Genomic DNA, 19,142 nt, shown 5'->3' on the forward strand with positions numbered 1-19,142 from the left:
CAGATCACGCTTGCAAATTTAGCACGGAGAAGCTAGGGACACTTAACTGGACATGAAATAACACCATCCATTCACATGTGAAGAGAACTGGGCTTGGAGTGATTGTGCATATCAAAGATAAAAGGGGTTTCTTTCAAAAGATTGAACTCTCTTTGATTGGAAAGGTTTACAACACTTGTCAGATCAAACGTTATTCCTCTCACTTTGGAAAAACACGTAAACATAACAATTCCTAAATGACTGCCCTCCACTTTATTTTTTTTAGTATAAATATAGGTGCACAGACAGTAACAATTTGGTGTAGCTTGGAATCATACAGAATCTCTGTTGGTTTTGATCTGTGCACCTCTTTGGCTTGGCCACTCTCTCACTTGCAGCCCCTGAGCCATCCTCATTCCGGTTTTCCCTGTGATTGGAGCCACGCTTCAGGATCAGTAGAGTATCTCCATTAGGAAAGCCTCTAACACTTCATTTTCTCCCACCTTTGCTGTGTGTGTGTGTGTGTGTGTGTGTGTGTGTGTGTGTGAGAGAGAGAGAGAGAGAGAGATATCTTATGTGTGTGTTGATTCCCTGTTTCTAATTTAACTACATTAATTTAGAAACTGGCTCTGGAATTATGTGGGTTTGGATCTGTTGGACAAAGGCGAAAGATCTTGGCTGGTGCTACCCTGGCCCTTTTGCTGCTCCTTATTGAGCTAAATTATTTTCCCCATTGCATATAATACATGCGTGAATCCCCAGCACACACCACCCCATAATTTAATCACATGATGTCAATGTGACCTCCTCTCCCCCTTACTATTCCTAAGCTGGGTTGATTCCATCCATCCATCCATCCATCCATCCACCCATCCATCTCTCTTTTTCTTCCCCCACAACATCAATAGCAATAGCAGAGGTCTGTATGAAAAAGTTAAAATAAAATAAAATAAAACCCCAAAGGCAGGCTGGGTTAAGGGGGAATCAGAAAGAGCCAGTGTGGTGTAGTGGTTTGAGCATTGGGCTATGACTCTGGAGAACAGGGTTTGAATCCCAGCTAAGCTATGGAAACCCACTGGATGATCTTGGGCAAGTCACACTCTCTCGGTCTCAGAGGATGGCAATGGCAAACCCCCTTTTTAGCAAGAGCCAAGAGACAGAGAGAAGGAGGGAGGGAGGTGGAGAGAGGAGAAAAGAAGGAAGGGGCATTACTTATGTGATAGAAACAAAAAGCACACACACACACATAGAGTGCTGGGTGCATCTACACTGTTGAAATAATGTAGTTTGAAACAACTGGAATTGCCATGGTTTCATCCTACAGAATCCTAGGGTTTGCAGTTTTGTGAGGTACCAGCACTCTTTGGCAGAGAAGGCTAAAGACCTTGTAAAACTACAGACCCCAGGATTTCACAGGTTGGAGTTACAGCGAACTGTACTGCAGTGTCAAACTGCCTTATTTTTACAGTGTGGATGCATCCAGAAAGACAGAAAGATCTAGAGAGGCGAGGGAGGGAAAGTAACACGCTCAGAAATTACACATGTGATGCATGCATGTGTACATACTCCAGTACTCTGAACATTTTGAGACTGACCAGAAACCCACAGCAGCCCTTTGCCCACAGGTCCCTATAGTGATTCCAACCCCTTCTTCCAATTGCTCTACAAACATCATCATCAAGCAATTCCTTTTACATTGAAGCCATCTTCCTTCCCTTTTTACCATAGGCCAATTTCTTCCAGGATAGATGTAGAGGTAGCATTTACATTCTGAGCAAATCCAAGATAGTGTCAGACAGATAATAGTGGTGCATCTCTTACCTCTGTCACAGCAAAGCTTCTTTTCCCACAGGGCACTACTTTGTACCACTTGTCATGTAAGACATCCATGAAGCCATGAGATTTATACTGGCTGATCAGTTCTGAGATATTTGAGGTTAGTGGAGAGTTTGGAGGAAGGCCAATACCATACCCTAGAGAAAGACAAGAACAAAAAATCAGTGTAATCTTGCATGGTGACTTGTCCATGCTTTTTGCAATAATGACCAAAAAAGAAATGAGTACATTCCAGTTTTTGATAGCTAGTGTACTGCTGGCACATGAAGAAAAGGAGAAAAGCAGCAGCCCATGGGAAGAGGCATCCTAGCAAAGCTTGTTACTGATGAGTAGATCTTCTGGCTGTAACGATTTCAGTGTGCCATTTGGGCCTGAACAGACAGGCCAAAATAAAGCTGCTTTGGGTCACTTTGGAGATATGCTTTTTAAATGACACACTCATCTTAAGAGGCCAGAAGCTGTGCCAAAGCTTTGCTCCAGTCCTTAGGATTGGAGCATGGCTTTGGCGTGGCCTCCAGCTCTTAGGATGCATGCATCATTTAAACAGCATACCTCTAAAGTGATCCAAAGCAGCTTTATTTTGGCCTCTCTGTTCGGGCCCATTTGAAATATCTACATCCCAGCAGTGAGCCATGTCCTTATAAGTTTACCAGCTACTGAGTGGAACGTTGATCTTTCCCATTACAAAGCCCAATTTCAAAAAGCTCACATGGAAGTGTTCATGTGTTGCATTTTCAGGCAGCAAGCCAACTTCAAAGGACTGGTCCAATGCAGTATCAGACATTTTAGTGTGGTTATGTCCCTTCATGTGCTTCTCTTCTATGGAAGAAACTCTGCAGACTGATTCAATGGTGATTTTCTGTTGACTAGGCTGGGAGACTGTGGAGTTTATCACACCAGGGAAATCCGATACAAAAATGGGATTTAAAAGCTGGGGGGGGGAACCCAAAGTGGATTAATTTTCACACACACATTGTTAAACTGGTGTTAGCCCAAATGGAAAGTAGACAAAAGCCATTCCTTTTTACTTTTGGAATTTTTTTAAAGTAAAAAGGAGCAGCTTTTGTCTACTTTCAATCTACTTTCCGTTCAGGTTAACACCACTTTAACAATGGTGTTGTGTGAAAATTAACTCACTTTTGTAGTTTTTTTTCTAATTTAAACCCCCATTTCCGCATGGGATTTCTCCCATGTGATAAACTCCTGTGACTCACTCAAGGTCACCCAGTGGGTTTCCATGGCTGTGCAGGGATTCAAATCCTAGTCTACTGAACTTTCAAACCACTATACCACAATAGCTGAAACCCTCTATGCATTAGAATTAGGTTTGCATCAGCTAGCAGAAAGGCTGTCCCAATTACTGAGCTCTGGAGCATAAGAAAAGCCATGCTGGATCAGTTCAAAGCCTTACATAGTTCAGCATTTTGCTGATACAATGGTCATTGTGATATTAATATGAAGCCTTTGTTTCACTTAGGAATCCACTGGAAAAAAGGGCACAATAGCCAGCCCTCCGTATCTACAGATTCTTTATCCAAGTAATCAACTATCCACGACTTGAAAATATTTGAAAAATACATAAATTCCAAAAAAGCAAACGTTGATCCCCCATTTTATATAAAAGACACTGTTTTACCATGCCATTGTATATAATGGGACTTGAGCATTCATGGATTCTGTTATCCACTGGCAGTCCTGGAATCAAACCCCAGTGGATACCAAGGTCCCACTGTATGTCTCCAGGTGCTCAGTGGATAGAGGTTTTTTGGTGGTAGTGGTGGAAAGCCCAATGTATTTTGGCATATGTATATAGTAGGCCTTTAGTATGTGTTGGAGTTTAGTTCCAGGAACCCCCAGGGATACCAAAATGCGTGCATGCTCAGTTCCCTTACATATAATGGCATCGTAAAATTATTTCATTTATGTAAAATGACAAAACCAAGGTTTGCTTTTTAGAATTTATGTATTTTTTAAAATATTTTCAAACCATGGATGTTTGAATCTGTGGATAAAGAATCCATGGATAAAGAGGGACTACTGTACATTTGAATGCCCTTCTCAAGGGGTAACGTGATATCTAACAACAGAAATGTCTGGCATGGAAAATCTTGTTCCATTAGCTGAACCTTTTCACATTGCCCCTAAAGAAAGCCATTGAAATATGTACACAGGTTGAAACGCATTGGGCTTTTTAAACAACAACAACAACAACAAAAACATTACCCCATTAAAAAACAAGAAAAAACCATGCACTGAGCACTTGGAGATATGTCTCCCTTTCCCCTGTGGATTCTGTTTATTTCACTCAGGACATGAATTAAATAGCACTCTTTCTTTTGTGTTGGTCAGAAACTGGGATTGCCTCTGATATGGAGATATGGAGGCTGCTATTATGCTGCAGAAATAAAGCAGTTTAACACGATTTTAACTTCCATGGCTAAGTGCTATGGAATTCTGGGTTTTGTAGTTTGGGGAGGCACCAGAGCTCTCTCATAAGGAAGGCTCATGAAACTAAAAAATCCCTGAATTCCATCACATTAAATCAAGGCAGTTAAAAGTGGTGTCAAACTGCTTTATTTCTGTAGTGTAGACACACTCTGACAAAAAGCTAACTACATGCTGTACTAGTTGTCTGAAACTCTTTTAAAGTTATTCAAATTGGCAGGCATTACTATATCTTGTGGTGGTGAGTCCCTAGAATTCGGGAGATTTACCTTTTGGACTATTCTCCCCAGAATCCCCAACTAGCCTGGTGACCATGCTGCAAGGGGGCCTCTGAGAGTAATTGACTTTCCTAACCTCTATAGTTTCCGTACTGTAACTATAGGCTTTGTGAAAATTACATCCTTTTATCTGCCCAAATTTCACATCATTCTGATGCACAGGTTCCAGTACCATACATGTGCATAGAATACATACATGGTATGTTATGATACGTATATGGTTTGATATTATGTTTTAGCTCCAACTTTTTAATCAATGCAGTTGTTAAAATGTATTCCTGTGTATTTTGTCTTTCACGGCTTCACTTTTACACTTATATCACTTGTTTTATTTTTGTTTTCTAGGCAAAACTGCCCTCAAACCTTGCATTTTTTTGCCTTGGGGAAATCATTCCAGCTTTGCATTAGCAACTGCAAAATATAATACTATCTCAGCTCAAATTTCTGGAGTGTCAATGTGATACAGAGTTTGAGATTTTTATTTTTTTGTCAGAGATGCATTTTTTCAGGGGTATTCCGTCTGAAGCTCCACATGACTGGAAAGTAGGGCCATATATTTTCTTTGTATCTCTCTTTTTCTTCCTCTGTCTGCCCCCCCCCCCCCTTTTTTTTTGACACCAGCCTTTTCTTTCTGGAGCTCTTTCACATTATACAATTGTAGCACTATGATTTCATTATCATGGTTGCATCCTATGGATTCCTGGGGTTTGTAGTCTGGTGAGGCACTAGAGTCTTGAGTAAAGAATTCTAAGTACCCTTCCTAAACTACAAATCCCAGGATTTCATATGAAGTTGCCATGGCAATTAAACTGGAATCTTAGTGCTATCATGTTGTAGTGTGAAAGAACGTCTCTCTTTCTACATCTTCCTCTCTCCCTGACACCCTCTTCTGAAGTATTTGTTCCTAGTCTGGGGTGTTGTTTCCTTTATCCAAGTTGCTTATAATAAGGTTCTGAGGCTCAGATCCAGTCCACAGCTCACCTGCTGACTATCCTTGGTCTTTTGAACAACAAGGATTTATCCAAAGTCCAGATAAGCTAAGTTTTTGGACTGAAGTGCCCAGAATCCCCAGGCATGGGCACTGTGCAAGACTGACAGCCATGCCGATGGGCGGATTCTGAAAGTTTTTGATCCAAAAAGTCACTTTCCCAAGCTGTGGATTTATCATTTTCTCCACAAATTTTGAAATACCTCTCTGTATGAAGCACAATCTGCTTTCTGGACTTTACACAGATAACTTGTTTGTCACATTTCTCTGAGTATTTTCCAGCTTGCCCACACATTACATGAAGTGTGGTTGCCAAGTGATGTCCAAACTGAATTAAGACTAATCTAGTTTAAAATTCAGCCTCCATCTCAGAATCTCCAGACACAGATTCTTTGGATGTGTCATTAAATTAGAGTGTTTGAGGACTAGGTTTTCCTATAAAGCAACAAATAGTTTTCTGGTATAATTATTTTCAGAATTAGGAAAGAGCTCATCTTTCTAATGAGTTGCATCTCTATGGAATCCTGGGGATTGTAGTTTGACGAGGCACTAAAGTCTTCTGGCTGAGAATTCTAACTACCCTTCCCAAATTGCAGATCTCAAGATTGGGAACAATGCTGTAGAATGGTATAGCCATGAGTAATTCTCCAAGTTATCTTTCTAAATGGCACCAGTCATTTCTGAAAACCATTACGTGATATGCCGGGGATGTTCAAAGTAAAGATTAACTAATCCTTTTTTATGGCTCCTTTTAAAAAGTATGATTCCAAGCTCTGTTTATTTAAGCTGTCACTTGATTTGGTGTGCTAGCATCAACCTTGACCTCAAAGCTAATGTATAGAACTTAAGATTTACAGTAGTTTTTTGAAATGGGAAACAATCCATACAGTTCTATTCTTTTCCCAGCTCTAAATACACTCTTATTCTATTATAGGATTTTATTGTGCCAAAGGGAGAAAAAAGCATTTGAAGATGAAATGCCTACATCATTCAGTACAATGAGAGTTTCTCTTATCTATTTGGGTGGATTTTGTTCCTGGCCACTGCTAGGATCTGTTCATGAGTCTCTGAAATCAGCAATAGTTCTCAGTAAAGGTAATCAAAAGCACATACTCCATGTCAAATAAACAATAACAAAATAACACAAAAATAAATCCTAATAGAACCATAATCTTTACATTAATTGCTACTAAGCAGTCTATAGTCTCCAACAATACTACTCCCATTTAAGAGTAGTGACAGGCAGCCATTCCCTTTGTTCTTTGTACATAATAATATATAATAATAATAATTTTTTTATTTCTATCCCGCTTTTCTGCGGTGATCAAAGTGGCATACAGATAAAATTCCAATACAAGATTACAGACATAACAATAAAACAATTCATATTAAAAAACTATTACCCGACCAGCTGAGAGAAAAGTCCAAAATATTACAAAAGTCATTACCAGTAGAGGGAAAGGACAAAATATCACATCTCAGGGGGGGGGGGGGGGAAGGCTTGGTGAAAGAAAAAGGTCTTAAGGTTCTTTTTGAAAAGATCCAGAAAGGTGGTGGAACGGAGCTTGTTGGGAAGGTTGTTCCACATTTTTGGGGCCGAGATGGAAAAGGCCCTTTGTGAGGTCGCCGCATATTGCGCATTTGGGACCTTCAACAAATTCTTCCCGGCTGACCTGAGTGTGCGGGGCGGATTATATGGGGAGAGGTGGTCCTCCAAGATTTAAGAGCATGTATATGTGTATATTACACCCACAAATCATCTGGATACCTTCATTTTTAAGTGTGAACACACATAAATTCATTTCTTTCTTTTTCTGCAGGCTCATTTGTTACAAAACAGCCATATGTGTATCATTCCCTGTGCTTAGTGCATGGTACACGTGGAGGACAAGTAGACTGGCCTAAATCCAATTGCTAGTTCCAATTAGAAAAGTTCCACTGAATCATTGGGAACTTGGAAAAATAACATTTACCGGTATTTAATCCTGTTGATTCAATGAGTTGACTCTAGTTTGAATTTGCAATTAGATTTAAATCATTGTATGTAGAATCTCTGAGTCCCTTCACCAGAAGTGGAGCATTTCACATGTGTCACTGATGGGACTGAAAGAAACTCTGCTCTCTCTTTGCTCTCTCCAGTCACTGAGAACATTTCCAGGTGGAGGAGGAGAGTCCCAACAGCTGAAGCCCCTGTAAAATTCAGTGGATGAATTGGGGCTTCTGTCTCCAAACCCTGGCGCCTGTTTCTTAGGGTTTTAGATTATATGCTGTGTTAAAGGTGAAGGATGCACAAGTTAAACATATTATTTATTCAAAAGGAAATGTGGAAAAAAAAGAAATGATTTTAACTGCATTCCTCACGCACAGTACATTTTTAACATGTTGCTTTATTCTTGATCGCATGAAAGTGTGACACAATGTGTGAGGAGTGGGACAAAATGCTGGGAGCTATTTACAGGTGACAGTCCAAGAAAAACATTTGATTTACACTGGCACATATTAGTTTCTGCATCTAAATGTGTAACAGTGTGGATCCTGAACACTCACACACCCTAAGTGTGAATTTCAACAGAAACAGAAAACATCTTTCTCACATCCAGGATGTCTGAAGAACTGTCTCCCTACATGAGCTTGCCCAGGCTCTAAGATCTTTGGAGGAGCCCTTCTCTAAGTCCCAGTGCCTTCTCAGGCACATTTTTTGGGTACCTTCTAAAATTTGGAACTCTTGTATGGATGCTAGGATGGCTCTTCTGCTGTGAAGTGAAAAAAGTTCCTATTCCAACAGGCTTTCAGGAACTGAATTTAATGGGCTTTTAATGGTGTGTTGTTTATTGTTTTTTTATATATCCTGTCTTTCAATTAATTTTTTTAAATGGTTTTAATTCTATAGACTGTTTAATTGCTTTTTAAAATAACATATATTTTACTGATGCTTTTGCATGAAAATGTGCAACTTATTCTGGTTTTAATTACCTATAAGCCACTTGGCATCCCAATACTGGGGCAGTATATCAATGGATATAACAACATTTGTACCCACCTTTGCATTTCAGTACACATCCTCCTTAATTTACAGTTTAAGGGGAGCAACAGAGAAGCAATAGGCCCTCCAGATGTCTTGGCTTACCTTTTCTACCAAATTTACCCAGTATGGCCAATGGTAATGGCTTTGGAGACTTGTAGGACAAAGCATCTAAAGGGCTAGAGGTTCCTCACCCCTGTTTTAGACCACTTGTTTCTTTTGAGCCTGCCAAACTACCAATCCAGACTGAATGCTCATACTCAAATATGTGCAACTGACCTAGTTCCAGGGACTTATTCAGGGGCAAATCTATAGGAGAGAAATAAGGGAAGTACTAAGTTCTTGGACAGTCCTGTTAGGATTTGTTGAAATAATTAATTGCCTGTCCAATCAGCTTTGCACATGGAAAGCTGGTGGTTGTGGGTGCCATCTTGTCTTTTAATTCCAATAGGGAACAGTGCCTTGGGTCAACCATGAGAGATGTGAAGTTGAAGGCTTTCATGGCTGGCATCCATAGTTTTTTGTGGGTTTTTCAGGCTATGTGGCCATGTTCTAGAAGAGTTTCTTTCTGACGTTTCGCCAGTATCTGTGGCTGGCATCAGGAAGAAACTCTTCTAGAACATGGCCACATAGCCCGAAAAACCCACAAAAAACTAACCATGAGAGACCTAACCCTGCTTTTATGTTAGCTCAGTGACACTGCATACATCCCTCCTCTCAACATAACAGGAGGGTTATATGTGTGTATGTATATACATAGAAAGCAGGATGACAGAAGATTTTCACACGACATCGCTATATTGTTCCTTTAACATCCCAAAGTGTAGTGTAATCATCATAACATGAGGCTGTTAGTGTTGTTAAATTGTTGCTGAAACATTACTGTGTCCAGTGTGTGAATGTAACTGTTTTGAAACCATTTTGTAATAATTTATTGCTGAATTCTGATATAGCAACATTTTAAGAACACTAATAGCCTCAGGTGAAAATCTTTTGGAATCATCTATCTGTTATGATGATTCCACTACACTTTGGGATGTTAAAGGAACGATATAACGATGTTGTGTGAAAATCTTCAGAGAGAGGAAAAAAATGTACCTATTCTTTGCATTTGTAAACTGTTTCATTACCTCTAATTGAACTGGGAACTTCTGACAAACTGAGAGGAGCATCAGGTTCACACCAATTTGGAAAGGAAAAGAAGTCTTTTTGTCTATTAAGTGGGTGAAATCACAAAGGAATTTGCAGTTAGCCAGCAGGAAAACTGCTAAATGCTTATAATATCACCCTTTTAGCACATGCAAATTCATAGCTACTATATTTGTGGTAGAACCATAGCCCACTAAGCCATCTGCAGTAAACTGAAAAGGAGCAGGGGGAGGCAGCAGCCCCAATGTCATGTTATACTTCTAGAAAATTAGGCAACATGTATTATAGGGGTATGTGTGTATATATAGATAAAATGAGATTTTATGAGCTGAGCTGGCCCGCTCTAGGGGATTGCCCATTCTAATCAACTAAGTGCATATATAGAGAAAGAAATAGCTATGCTACAGAAAGTTAAAGTCCATTTCTGCCAGAGAGAGAGAGAGAACTGGATTCAAGCTCATGGAAGGATAGAACATATTGAGGATATTTTGTGGGTTTGGATTTGGCACCTAGAAAAATAGTGACTAAAATAGTCCAATGATGCTTTTAAATGATGGCACTTCAGAACCAATATGCATAAAAGCTAATTTTTGGATTCAGTCTCTTTGGTGCATCCAAGAAACTAAATCCAAGTCAGGCCTATAACAATGAGAGGAGGGTAAATCCAATTACTGCTATTAAATCCCACTGGCTACCCTATACACTTATTCTACAAAGGTGACTGGTTTATATAGATTAAATGGTACTATCAATATATGATAGTGGGGTGGCATCAGTAGGCTTTGGGAAGCAGTACAAAACCCTCATTTTTTTTATTGCTTACCACATAGTGTTTAACCCAGAACTCCTTGGAAATTGAAGGAAAAACCTGTGCATTAGCGAAAAATATTTTAGCTTATCCTTTCCCCTCCTGTGCTAGCATTCTACTTATTTTCCACATGGAAAATACCTGAAAATGAAGCCAAATTGAAATGGTACATTCAGTTATGGAATCTTAAAATGTTTAATTCTTCCTCCTATCTCATTCTACTGTACAAATAGAATAAGCCAAAATCCATTCACAATGATTAGATATAGAGAAAGGAATGACTTTGCAAAAGTGTGAAAGCCTTCCAGGAGACTACTGGATTCCTAAAGGCAGAGAAATAGCTACACATGGAGTAACAGCCCTGGAAAGACACACATTTTGAGTGGCTTACAGTGCATATTTTTTTTTTAGCAACTGGTACAAACTCAATTGTTTGCAAAAATTTGATGTCAAAATATTTTTATCTGATTGTTGGTAGAAAAGGGTATTCCAGGGGTACATTTACTGTACCTAGGATCTGGAGATATGGTTAGACTTCATGTATCCCATCAACATCTGAAGAACTACAGGTTTCTCACATCTGGTGTACCTATTTAAAACTGTTGTTACATATCTACTGGTTTCACAGTAAACTTTTCAAAGACTCCTTACCTGACCTTCCTGACTGTTAGGTTGGATTGCAAGATCTTTAAAGTTATTTAAACAGGAGCTAAATTACAGATGAAGCAACCAGATATCTTGCAGCTTCACTGAACATGTCAGGTCTCCAAATCTGGAAAGTGTTGGGTTTGGCACAGAGGTCAGTGGATATGGAGGACTGATAGATTGCTATGGAATATTGTGTGTGTGTGTGTGCAGATCATTTACAGCTCTGCTTACCCTGTGGCAAGAAGGCCTTCATCTAAGGACTGCTAATGTCTTCCAAGGTCTTTAGCAAGTGCTGCTGGCAGGCTGGGCTTTCAAGCCACACTTTGAGTTACCTTGATGTCAGCCTCAATACAGCATAGCACCCAGTGATTAGGGAACTGAAGGCAGAAAAACAGCTTCCCTGTTCCAATCACCAATTTGATTAAAACATCAAGAAAGATGTTTGGAAAAGGTGTCAAGTGATGGCCAATGGGGGCTGCAAATTTACAGCAGCTGCATGAAATGCATGGAGCCCTAGTCCTCACTTATCAGGGGACCTCCATTTGTACTCCTTTGTGGGTTCAGAAAGGCAAGAAAGGAACAGGTATAATCTTGTCATGGCTACATGACTGGCCAGTTCAGAAGGCAGTGCTGGAAATGGGAGAACCTCTGGAAGCCAATTGTGGAAGAAGTGGAACCCCTTAAGCTGGGTGTGAGGGGTGAAGTTTCCCCTCTAGTCTATTAGCCTATCAAAAGATGCTTCCATCAATGACAGTGCTGATTTCAATGCTTTAGATATAGCAGATCCAAAGCTTCCTCTGGACTGCCTATTCCCTGCCCCTAGAATGCCCATTTTGGGATCTTTTGCTTATTACTGGCAGAAGTGTTCTGCAGGTAAAAATGATGTCTCCTCTCTGCGGATATAGCAAGATATACATCTCAGGCTAACCCCTCCTGAACTGCTTGCTCTATTAGTCTTCTTGGTTGTTCTGTGTTCCCACACTGCCTCTTGGCCTATATTTTATTGTTATGCTTCCATTTTAATTTTTTTTTACTGTTTTTATTATCAAAACGTTCCACATTTTATAGTTATTTTACTGTTTTAAACTGTTTTGTGGCCTCATAGGTTGTAAAAGAAACATATAAAACCACCAGTAAGAACTGCAGTTCTGCTGTGTAGGCTGTATTTGTAGGAAGCTTTTTCATACCTTCAATAGCAAATGGTTTCCCCACGGTCAAAAGTTTGCAGTCAGCATCTATTGATACTTCATAATCCAGGAGTGCTTTGTCCATGATGAAGGCATCTAATTTCTCTGGATCTTGCCTGTAAATCAAGGCATAAAACCAACACCAAAAATCATTCAACAAAGCAACGAAAGCCTGTACAACTTTACTCATTTATACAGGACTTATTTTGTCTGGAAGGAAATGCCAGATCTATTTGACTTAATCCTCAGGAGGTCTTTTGACATATACAGAATAGAACAACAACAACAAAAAATCAAAGTAAAATCTAACTCATAAGTCAATAAACACATATATTTGACTCTGAGGTCAGGATACATAACAACCAACCGGTTTATCTGATTTTTTTTCTTTTTGAAAAGTATTCTATCTCTATGAATTGAAACCAAGATGGTTTATAAATACTAACAATACATTTTATCTAACAATATAATGGAAAACAACCACTGATTTAAAAAAAATATGTATTTTTTGGGACAAAATAGAAGTTATCAAGAAAGTCTTTACAGTATAAGTTAGAATAATTAGATATCAGAAATCTAAGAGTAGTAGCTACACAATATGTCTACCTAGAGATTTAAGATTACACTTAACTCACTCACTGCAAATGATGGAGCTTCAAAGTAGTTCGTCTAAATATTGGTAGATCCATATGAAATGCACACGGTGACACTTTCATGCTCCTTCAGTCCCCAGCATAAAGTCTGTCTCTTATGTGAGGGTCTCTGGTTTGTCTACTCAGAGTTAAGTCACACTGATTTCAGAGGAACTTTATTCCAGGTGAGAGACATAGGATTATATAGATTATTTGCATGTAACTGCTTGTATTCCCACTATATTAATTATGCCTCTCCCATTTCCTCCTGCTATCTGACTTGAGATTGTGAAGTGAGCACAATAAAATCACAAAAACAGGACACTTTGTAAAGTGCCATGTTCCCTGGCAGACCTTTTTCGTAAGTATCAAAATATACAGTGAGGTCCCAGCAGTCACTGACAAGTCATTTTTAGGGGGCATGCCATTGTTCTGAATGCTAAAAGTGTTTGAGGTAGCAACTTTAGCATGACTACAGTTGCTACTAGTTTGCATGTCTGCGTAAGAATTTAGGCATAGCATGTATTCATGCCATATATCATCTCTTCCTGCATCAATTAATCTGCAGTTTGTCTGCAGACCAGTGACAAAGGCTGGCCTGGGGGTGGAGTCAGGGCATGGCATCCATATGACACATATCCCGCCTCCAGCCGAGCTCAGAGTGACACCGTGCACCGCACCACAAGGTGCGCAGCATCATTGCATTCCTCTGGTGCTGCATCTAGATGACACAGCACCAAAGAAGCACCTTTAAAGTCGTGGTGCTGGTGTTTTCAAAGGGCACAAAAAGGTCAGATCGGGGCTGCGGCCCTGATCTGGCAAAGATGGAGGCTGCTGCAGGCTGCCCCTTCAGGTGCGATCTGGACATCCCCTGAGTTTGCAATCTGCATTCCCCTTGTTCTCCTCTATGCTTGAAGGGCACATGTTACAGAGCTTCTCATCATGAGATATTATGAAACTGTTAGTATTTTAAAGAATTCATGTGTTTTTACAAAGAAAAGTTAGCCTGCTTTATTGTTCTGTGGTAACAGTGGTGGTGTGGGACTGGTTGTTGTTCAGCTTCTGCTTGTGAATACTAATTTCACTGCTTGTAACATCCACCTTCCCCAAAACCAAGGCCCCCATTTGTATTACCAAGAAAGGAAGTACAGAGTTGTCAATACAGGACATCAATACAGATTTGTCTAAAATTTGATTATGCTAAGATATACATGGAACTTCAGACATAATAACTACTGCTGGACATCCAATATACCTGATCATCATGGGGAAGGCTGTGACCTGGTGATCTGTATGTTTGCTTATTGTGCTGTCTAGGTGCTTAACTGCTGATGGATGACTCTGGGTATCCTTCTCTCTCCCCCATGTTTTTTAAATCTTCTCCTTGTGCCCAGTTCTTTATCTTTAAACTGAAATTGATTCTTCAAAAAGAGCATGCATTCAGGCAGAAGGCTGTCATCTGAAAACTCTTCAGTCAGAGATATGTCCTCTGTAAAGTACCTTCTGATATGTGTTGGCATGGGCTGTGCAACTCCCAAAGCATGGGAATCCCAGCCTTAATAGAAACCACTGGTTCTATGGTCCTCCACCCAACCATTACAGCATTAATAGAAAATACAGGTTCTGTGGTCAGCCACCCAACTGTTACAATCATACCTGAGTTAGATCAAATGCCACAGGGCACATACTTACTTCAGGTAATCCACTCCATCTGGAGTTGCAGGCACATTGAACCTTTTCATGTATTCATGCATATCAGGGAAGCTTTGCTTGAAATAATCCTCAGCACTGCTTTCTCGCACAGTTCCAAAGCGAAACCCCTGTGAAGGGTGGTGTAGCTGAAGGAAAAAGCCAAAATATTTTTTTAAATGACAAAGAATTTGTATTGACATCAGTTCCTCAAGTTTCTTAGACTGTAATTCTTTTCAGCCACAATACACTGATGATAACCACTATTTCTTCATTTAAGGAATGTCATGATTGCAGCCTTCGGATGAACGATACTGCCTGATATGCTATGGTTTACATCCACAAGAAAGCACTCTCCTTAGTAGTGATGATAATGGAGGAAGCCTACAGGTTAGAAAGGCACTCCAAGCAGGTCTGTGCTGGCAGATATATGACTGCCAGCATAGAGCAGCTTGCCTATTAATAATATTATTTGTTGCTGTTCAGTGCCCTCAAATCAGTTTTTACTTAGGGCAGCCTATCTCAGGATTTTCATGGCAACATTTATTCAGAGGAAGTTTGCCATTGCCTTCTTCTGAGGCTAAGAGTTAGACTTGTCCAAGGTCATCCAACACTTTGGGAGACCAGGGTTCAAATATCTGCCCCATCATTTGAACCCTGGTCTCCCAGAGTAATATTCTGACACTCAAACCATTACACCATGCTGACCTCTCAGCAATAATTTTTAGAATAATAATAATAATTAGAACAATATTTTAAAAGTGCTTTTTTAGTTATTATTTTATCTATATTTGTGGCCAAAACAAATTTCAAATGTCGCCAAGAGCAGAGTCATTGAATCAATGGAAAATATATACATATAAAATACTTTGACTTACCATATAGTGATTGATTAGAGGGTTTACTCTGGCTGGGTCTAGCAGCTGGAATTTGTTCTTATCTATCTCTGAGTTCCTCTATATCTATCTACTATGATCATGTAACTCCCCTTTTGAAATGACTTCACTGGCTCCCAATCCATTTTTGGACAGAATTCAAAGTGCTGGTTATGACCTAATGGTCTGGGCCCAGACTATCTAAAAGACTATGGCCTGTTACAAACTGCCAAGATAAAGCTGCTTCGAGTCTCTTTGGAGGTATGCTGTTTAAATGATGCACGGGTCCTAAGAATCCGGAAACTGCACCAAAGCTGCACTCCAGTGCTTAGGAATGGAGTGTGGCTTTGGCGCAACCTCCGGACTCTTAGGACCCATGCATCATTTAAATAGCATACCTCCAAAGAGACTCGAAGTAGCTTTATTTTGGCAGTCTGTAACAGGCCTAAATCTCCACACATGAGACAACCCAAATTTTAAGATCTTCAAGGGAGGGTTTATCTTGCACCCACCACTTTTCAGGCATGGTTGATGCAGACACAAAAGAGAGCCCTCTCAGTGGTTGCTCCTAGGCTGTGGAACTCCTTTCCTATGGAGGTTCAGTTAACCCTTTCCTTGATCTCCTTTTTTATTATTTAGACAGGCTTTTGACTAATTTTAATCCGATGGCAGGATATTGTTTGATGTGCTCTGATTTTTTGTGTAGGTTTTAAATTATGCTTTGTGTCTGTATGTGCTTCCAAGTCACCTGATGAACTCATGAATTTCATAGGGTTTTCTTAGGCAAGGAATACCCAGAGGTAGTTTTGCCAGTTGCTTCCTCTGAAATATAGCCCTACAACACCTTGTATGCATTGATGGTCACCCATAGAAGTACATATATTATAAAACTGTTTTTGACTATGTATTTTTAGTAGAATTGAATTGTCTTTGTAATTTTTGTAATAGTTTTTTAAAGCTAATCTTTTATTTGATTTCTTTGGGTTCCTTGGCAGGAGAAAGGTGGGATATAAAATACAACCAACCTGTAGCCTTTCTGCTATTTCTGGACTATAATGCCACAAAAGTCCAAAAAAGTTGCAATCCAGCTGGAAAATATATTCATATATCTGCTCGCTCTGGCCAAATTCAAGGATAGGACCATGCTTAGCACATTTAACACATGTAGACAGGCAGGTGCATGCAGTTGTAAGTGAACAAGCCTGGAGTGGATTTACCACCTCATTGATACAAAACCCATCGCCTACCACATATAGATGTTAAAGATATTTTTCAGATGTTAGTGGGGTGGTGATGGTGAAAATGTCATTTGTTTAAAAAGGGATTGCTTTCCATGTATAGTCCCTTTCTCAGTCCCAAGGGTTTTGCATGTGCACATTAATTTGCACAAGAAGTCCTGAAATGGGGGATAAAATTGTTCAACAGCTGACCATCATTCAGATGGGTGTACTGATGTGTTTTTCCTTTTTTAAACAATGGCAGGGAAATTTGTGAGTATTCTTTATATTGCTTCTCACCACTGGATGATGCCACAGTGCCAATGACAAGCATGGAGAGTGGAGTTATTGAAGCCTGAACATATGCCTGTCTTTTTTCAGCATCTCTTGAGGAACAGAGCTAGAAAGTCGCTTTTACTTTTTTTAAAAAGAAAGCTTCCATCTACTTCTCTTTAAAGCTCAATGTCATTTATTCACTTTAGTGCCATTTGGAAGATGGACCATTATCAGGCTAGTCATGGGCCTACTTCAGTCTCCTCATTATGGTTGCTGTCATTATGGCATTATTATACCCCCGCTATTCCTAAACTAAGTGAGGTGGCCTCTGTGTATCAGGTACTTAAGAAATCTTTGAAGGACACTCCAGAAAATCCCAAATTATCACTCACTACTCACTGAATATAAGTTTTATCATGGTATTGTCTTGAGAATAATAGCAGTATTTGAGAATGAAAGATATATGCAAGGCCTTGTCACAGCAAATTCTCTCTCCCTTCTCTTTTTTTCCAGGTTTGTCAAAGCAAGGTAACAGAACTGTGTAGCAAACACAAAGAAACATGTCCCACATTTCTGATCCATGTGCTTTATTACTTCTCTTACAGTTTATTAAGTATACAGTACACTTCATAATTTTTAATATGAACCTCACAACAACTCTGCAAAAGAGGATGGACTGAAAGATGAGCAACTAGCTTCACTCACAGGGAGAGCTGAATGAGATGTAGGTCTACAACCTATGGCTTTAGTTTTAATTTCATAGTTTCAAAGTTTCAGCGAAGGAGTTTATCAGACAAGGGAAACTGGAAGTATAATCCAGTGGCAATCTGAACGCAATCATGAGGTTTAACGTTATTGCGTGATAACCTACCACATGCAATTTCGGGCAATGTCAGTCCAAATGCAATCATGGGGTTTCACGTTGTTGCGTGATAGACTGCCACATGCAAATTCGGGCAATGGCATACTATTTTTGGTCAATGGGGAGCCAGTTCGAATGCAATGAGCATTCACGTAATTTTGCTAAACTACCGACTTTAAGCGAATGTGTTCTGGCCCCACTTTCTTTTCATTCAAATTTAAGAGCAATTCCTCACGTGTGATAAACTCCGTAATTTCAAAAGATTTTGTAAGGTTTTCAACCCTACCATGGCAGCCTGCTGGGTGGAGAGGAGGAGGCCACTTTTGTAATGTGGGTATAACAGAGTTACATTCTGGACATAATTTAAAAGAATAGGAACAACATTATCTTATTTTTCTAATATGAAATGTAATCTAATTGCTTTTCAAAGAGCATTTGCTGGCATTTTACTTATATTTTTACATTTTCCCTTCAAGTTTTATGCCTTCTCTCTTAAGCAACTGATGGTTTTTGAAAAGTGAAGAGCATACATATAAATGAAGAGACCTATACTTGGTGGCAATATGTAACTGCACTGACTGTCAGATAATGTTGTAAGTATAGCTTGGTACTATCCAGATTTCTTGAACTACAAATCTCACCATCCCCCAATGAGACTTGTATCTGGAAATTTCCAGGCTACTTCAAACTCCAAATGTTCCAAGAACAAAGCATGTCACTAGTATTACTATTAACAATTGACATACGAGCAACTTAATGATATAAATATTTTCACCATCCAACAGTATTGTAAAAGTATTTCTGAGCTCACTATATGTTAAGGCCTTTCTCCTAATATTTCAGTATCTTCAGGGAGAGGGAGGGTTACTGAACAAGGAGGCAGTGAATATCCCCTTGAACAACCGTTAAAATTACCTATACTTATGATTCCAACAGGATTCCAGCCAATGATTAATGAGCATGAATGTAAGACCAGATCATCATTGGCTGGTGCTCATGTACATAGTTGAGGAAAGCATGCCTGTTCTGTATACGCATCATGCTACAGCCCACCTTGTTCCAGCTTCAAGAGGTGGAGAACCTAACAGAAGAAAGTGGTGGCTTTCCTGGGGAAAATGGGAAAAAAGTGGAATTGGAGAGATGCTTATTTTTCAATAGCTCCTAGCTTTTTGACAGTTTATGCAGTCCAATCCAATACATTTCTTTTCAGATGTACGCTGCACACACTTCAATGGAATTTTGTTTGTTGTT

At 39.6% G+C, this 19,142-nt stretch overlaps 1 protein-coding gene across 1 annotated transcript in view; it reads right to left on the reverse strand.

Moving 5' to 3' along the window:
• Positions 1-19,142, reverse strand: part of GRIN3A (glutamate ionotropic receptor NMDA type subunit 3A) — a 168,303-nt gene that overhangs the window by 25,330 nt on the left and 123,831 nt on the right. The window contains exons 4-6 of the mRNA XM_042455849.1: positions 14,665-14,810; positions 12,341-12,456; positions 1,801-1,952 (exon numbers count right to left, since the gene is read on the reverse strand). Coding sequence (XP_042311783.1) covers positions 1,801-1,952; positions 12,341-12,456; positions 14,665-14,810 — 414 coding nt within the window. The remainder of the gene's footprint in view (positions 1-1,800; positions 1,953-12,340; positions 12,457-14,664; positions 14,811-19,142) is intronic.

This window comes from Sceloporus undulatus, chromosome 2, assembly GCF_019175285.1.
Source record: "Sceloporus undulatus isolate JIND9_A2432 ecotype Alabama chromosome 2, SceUnd_v1.1, whole genome shotgun sequence".
Classification (NCBI taxonomy): Eukaryota; Metazoa; Chordata; class Lepidosauria; order Squamata; family Phrynosomatidae; genus Sceloporus; species Sceloporus undulatus.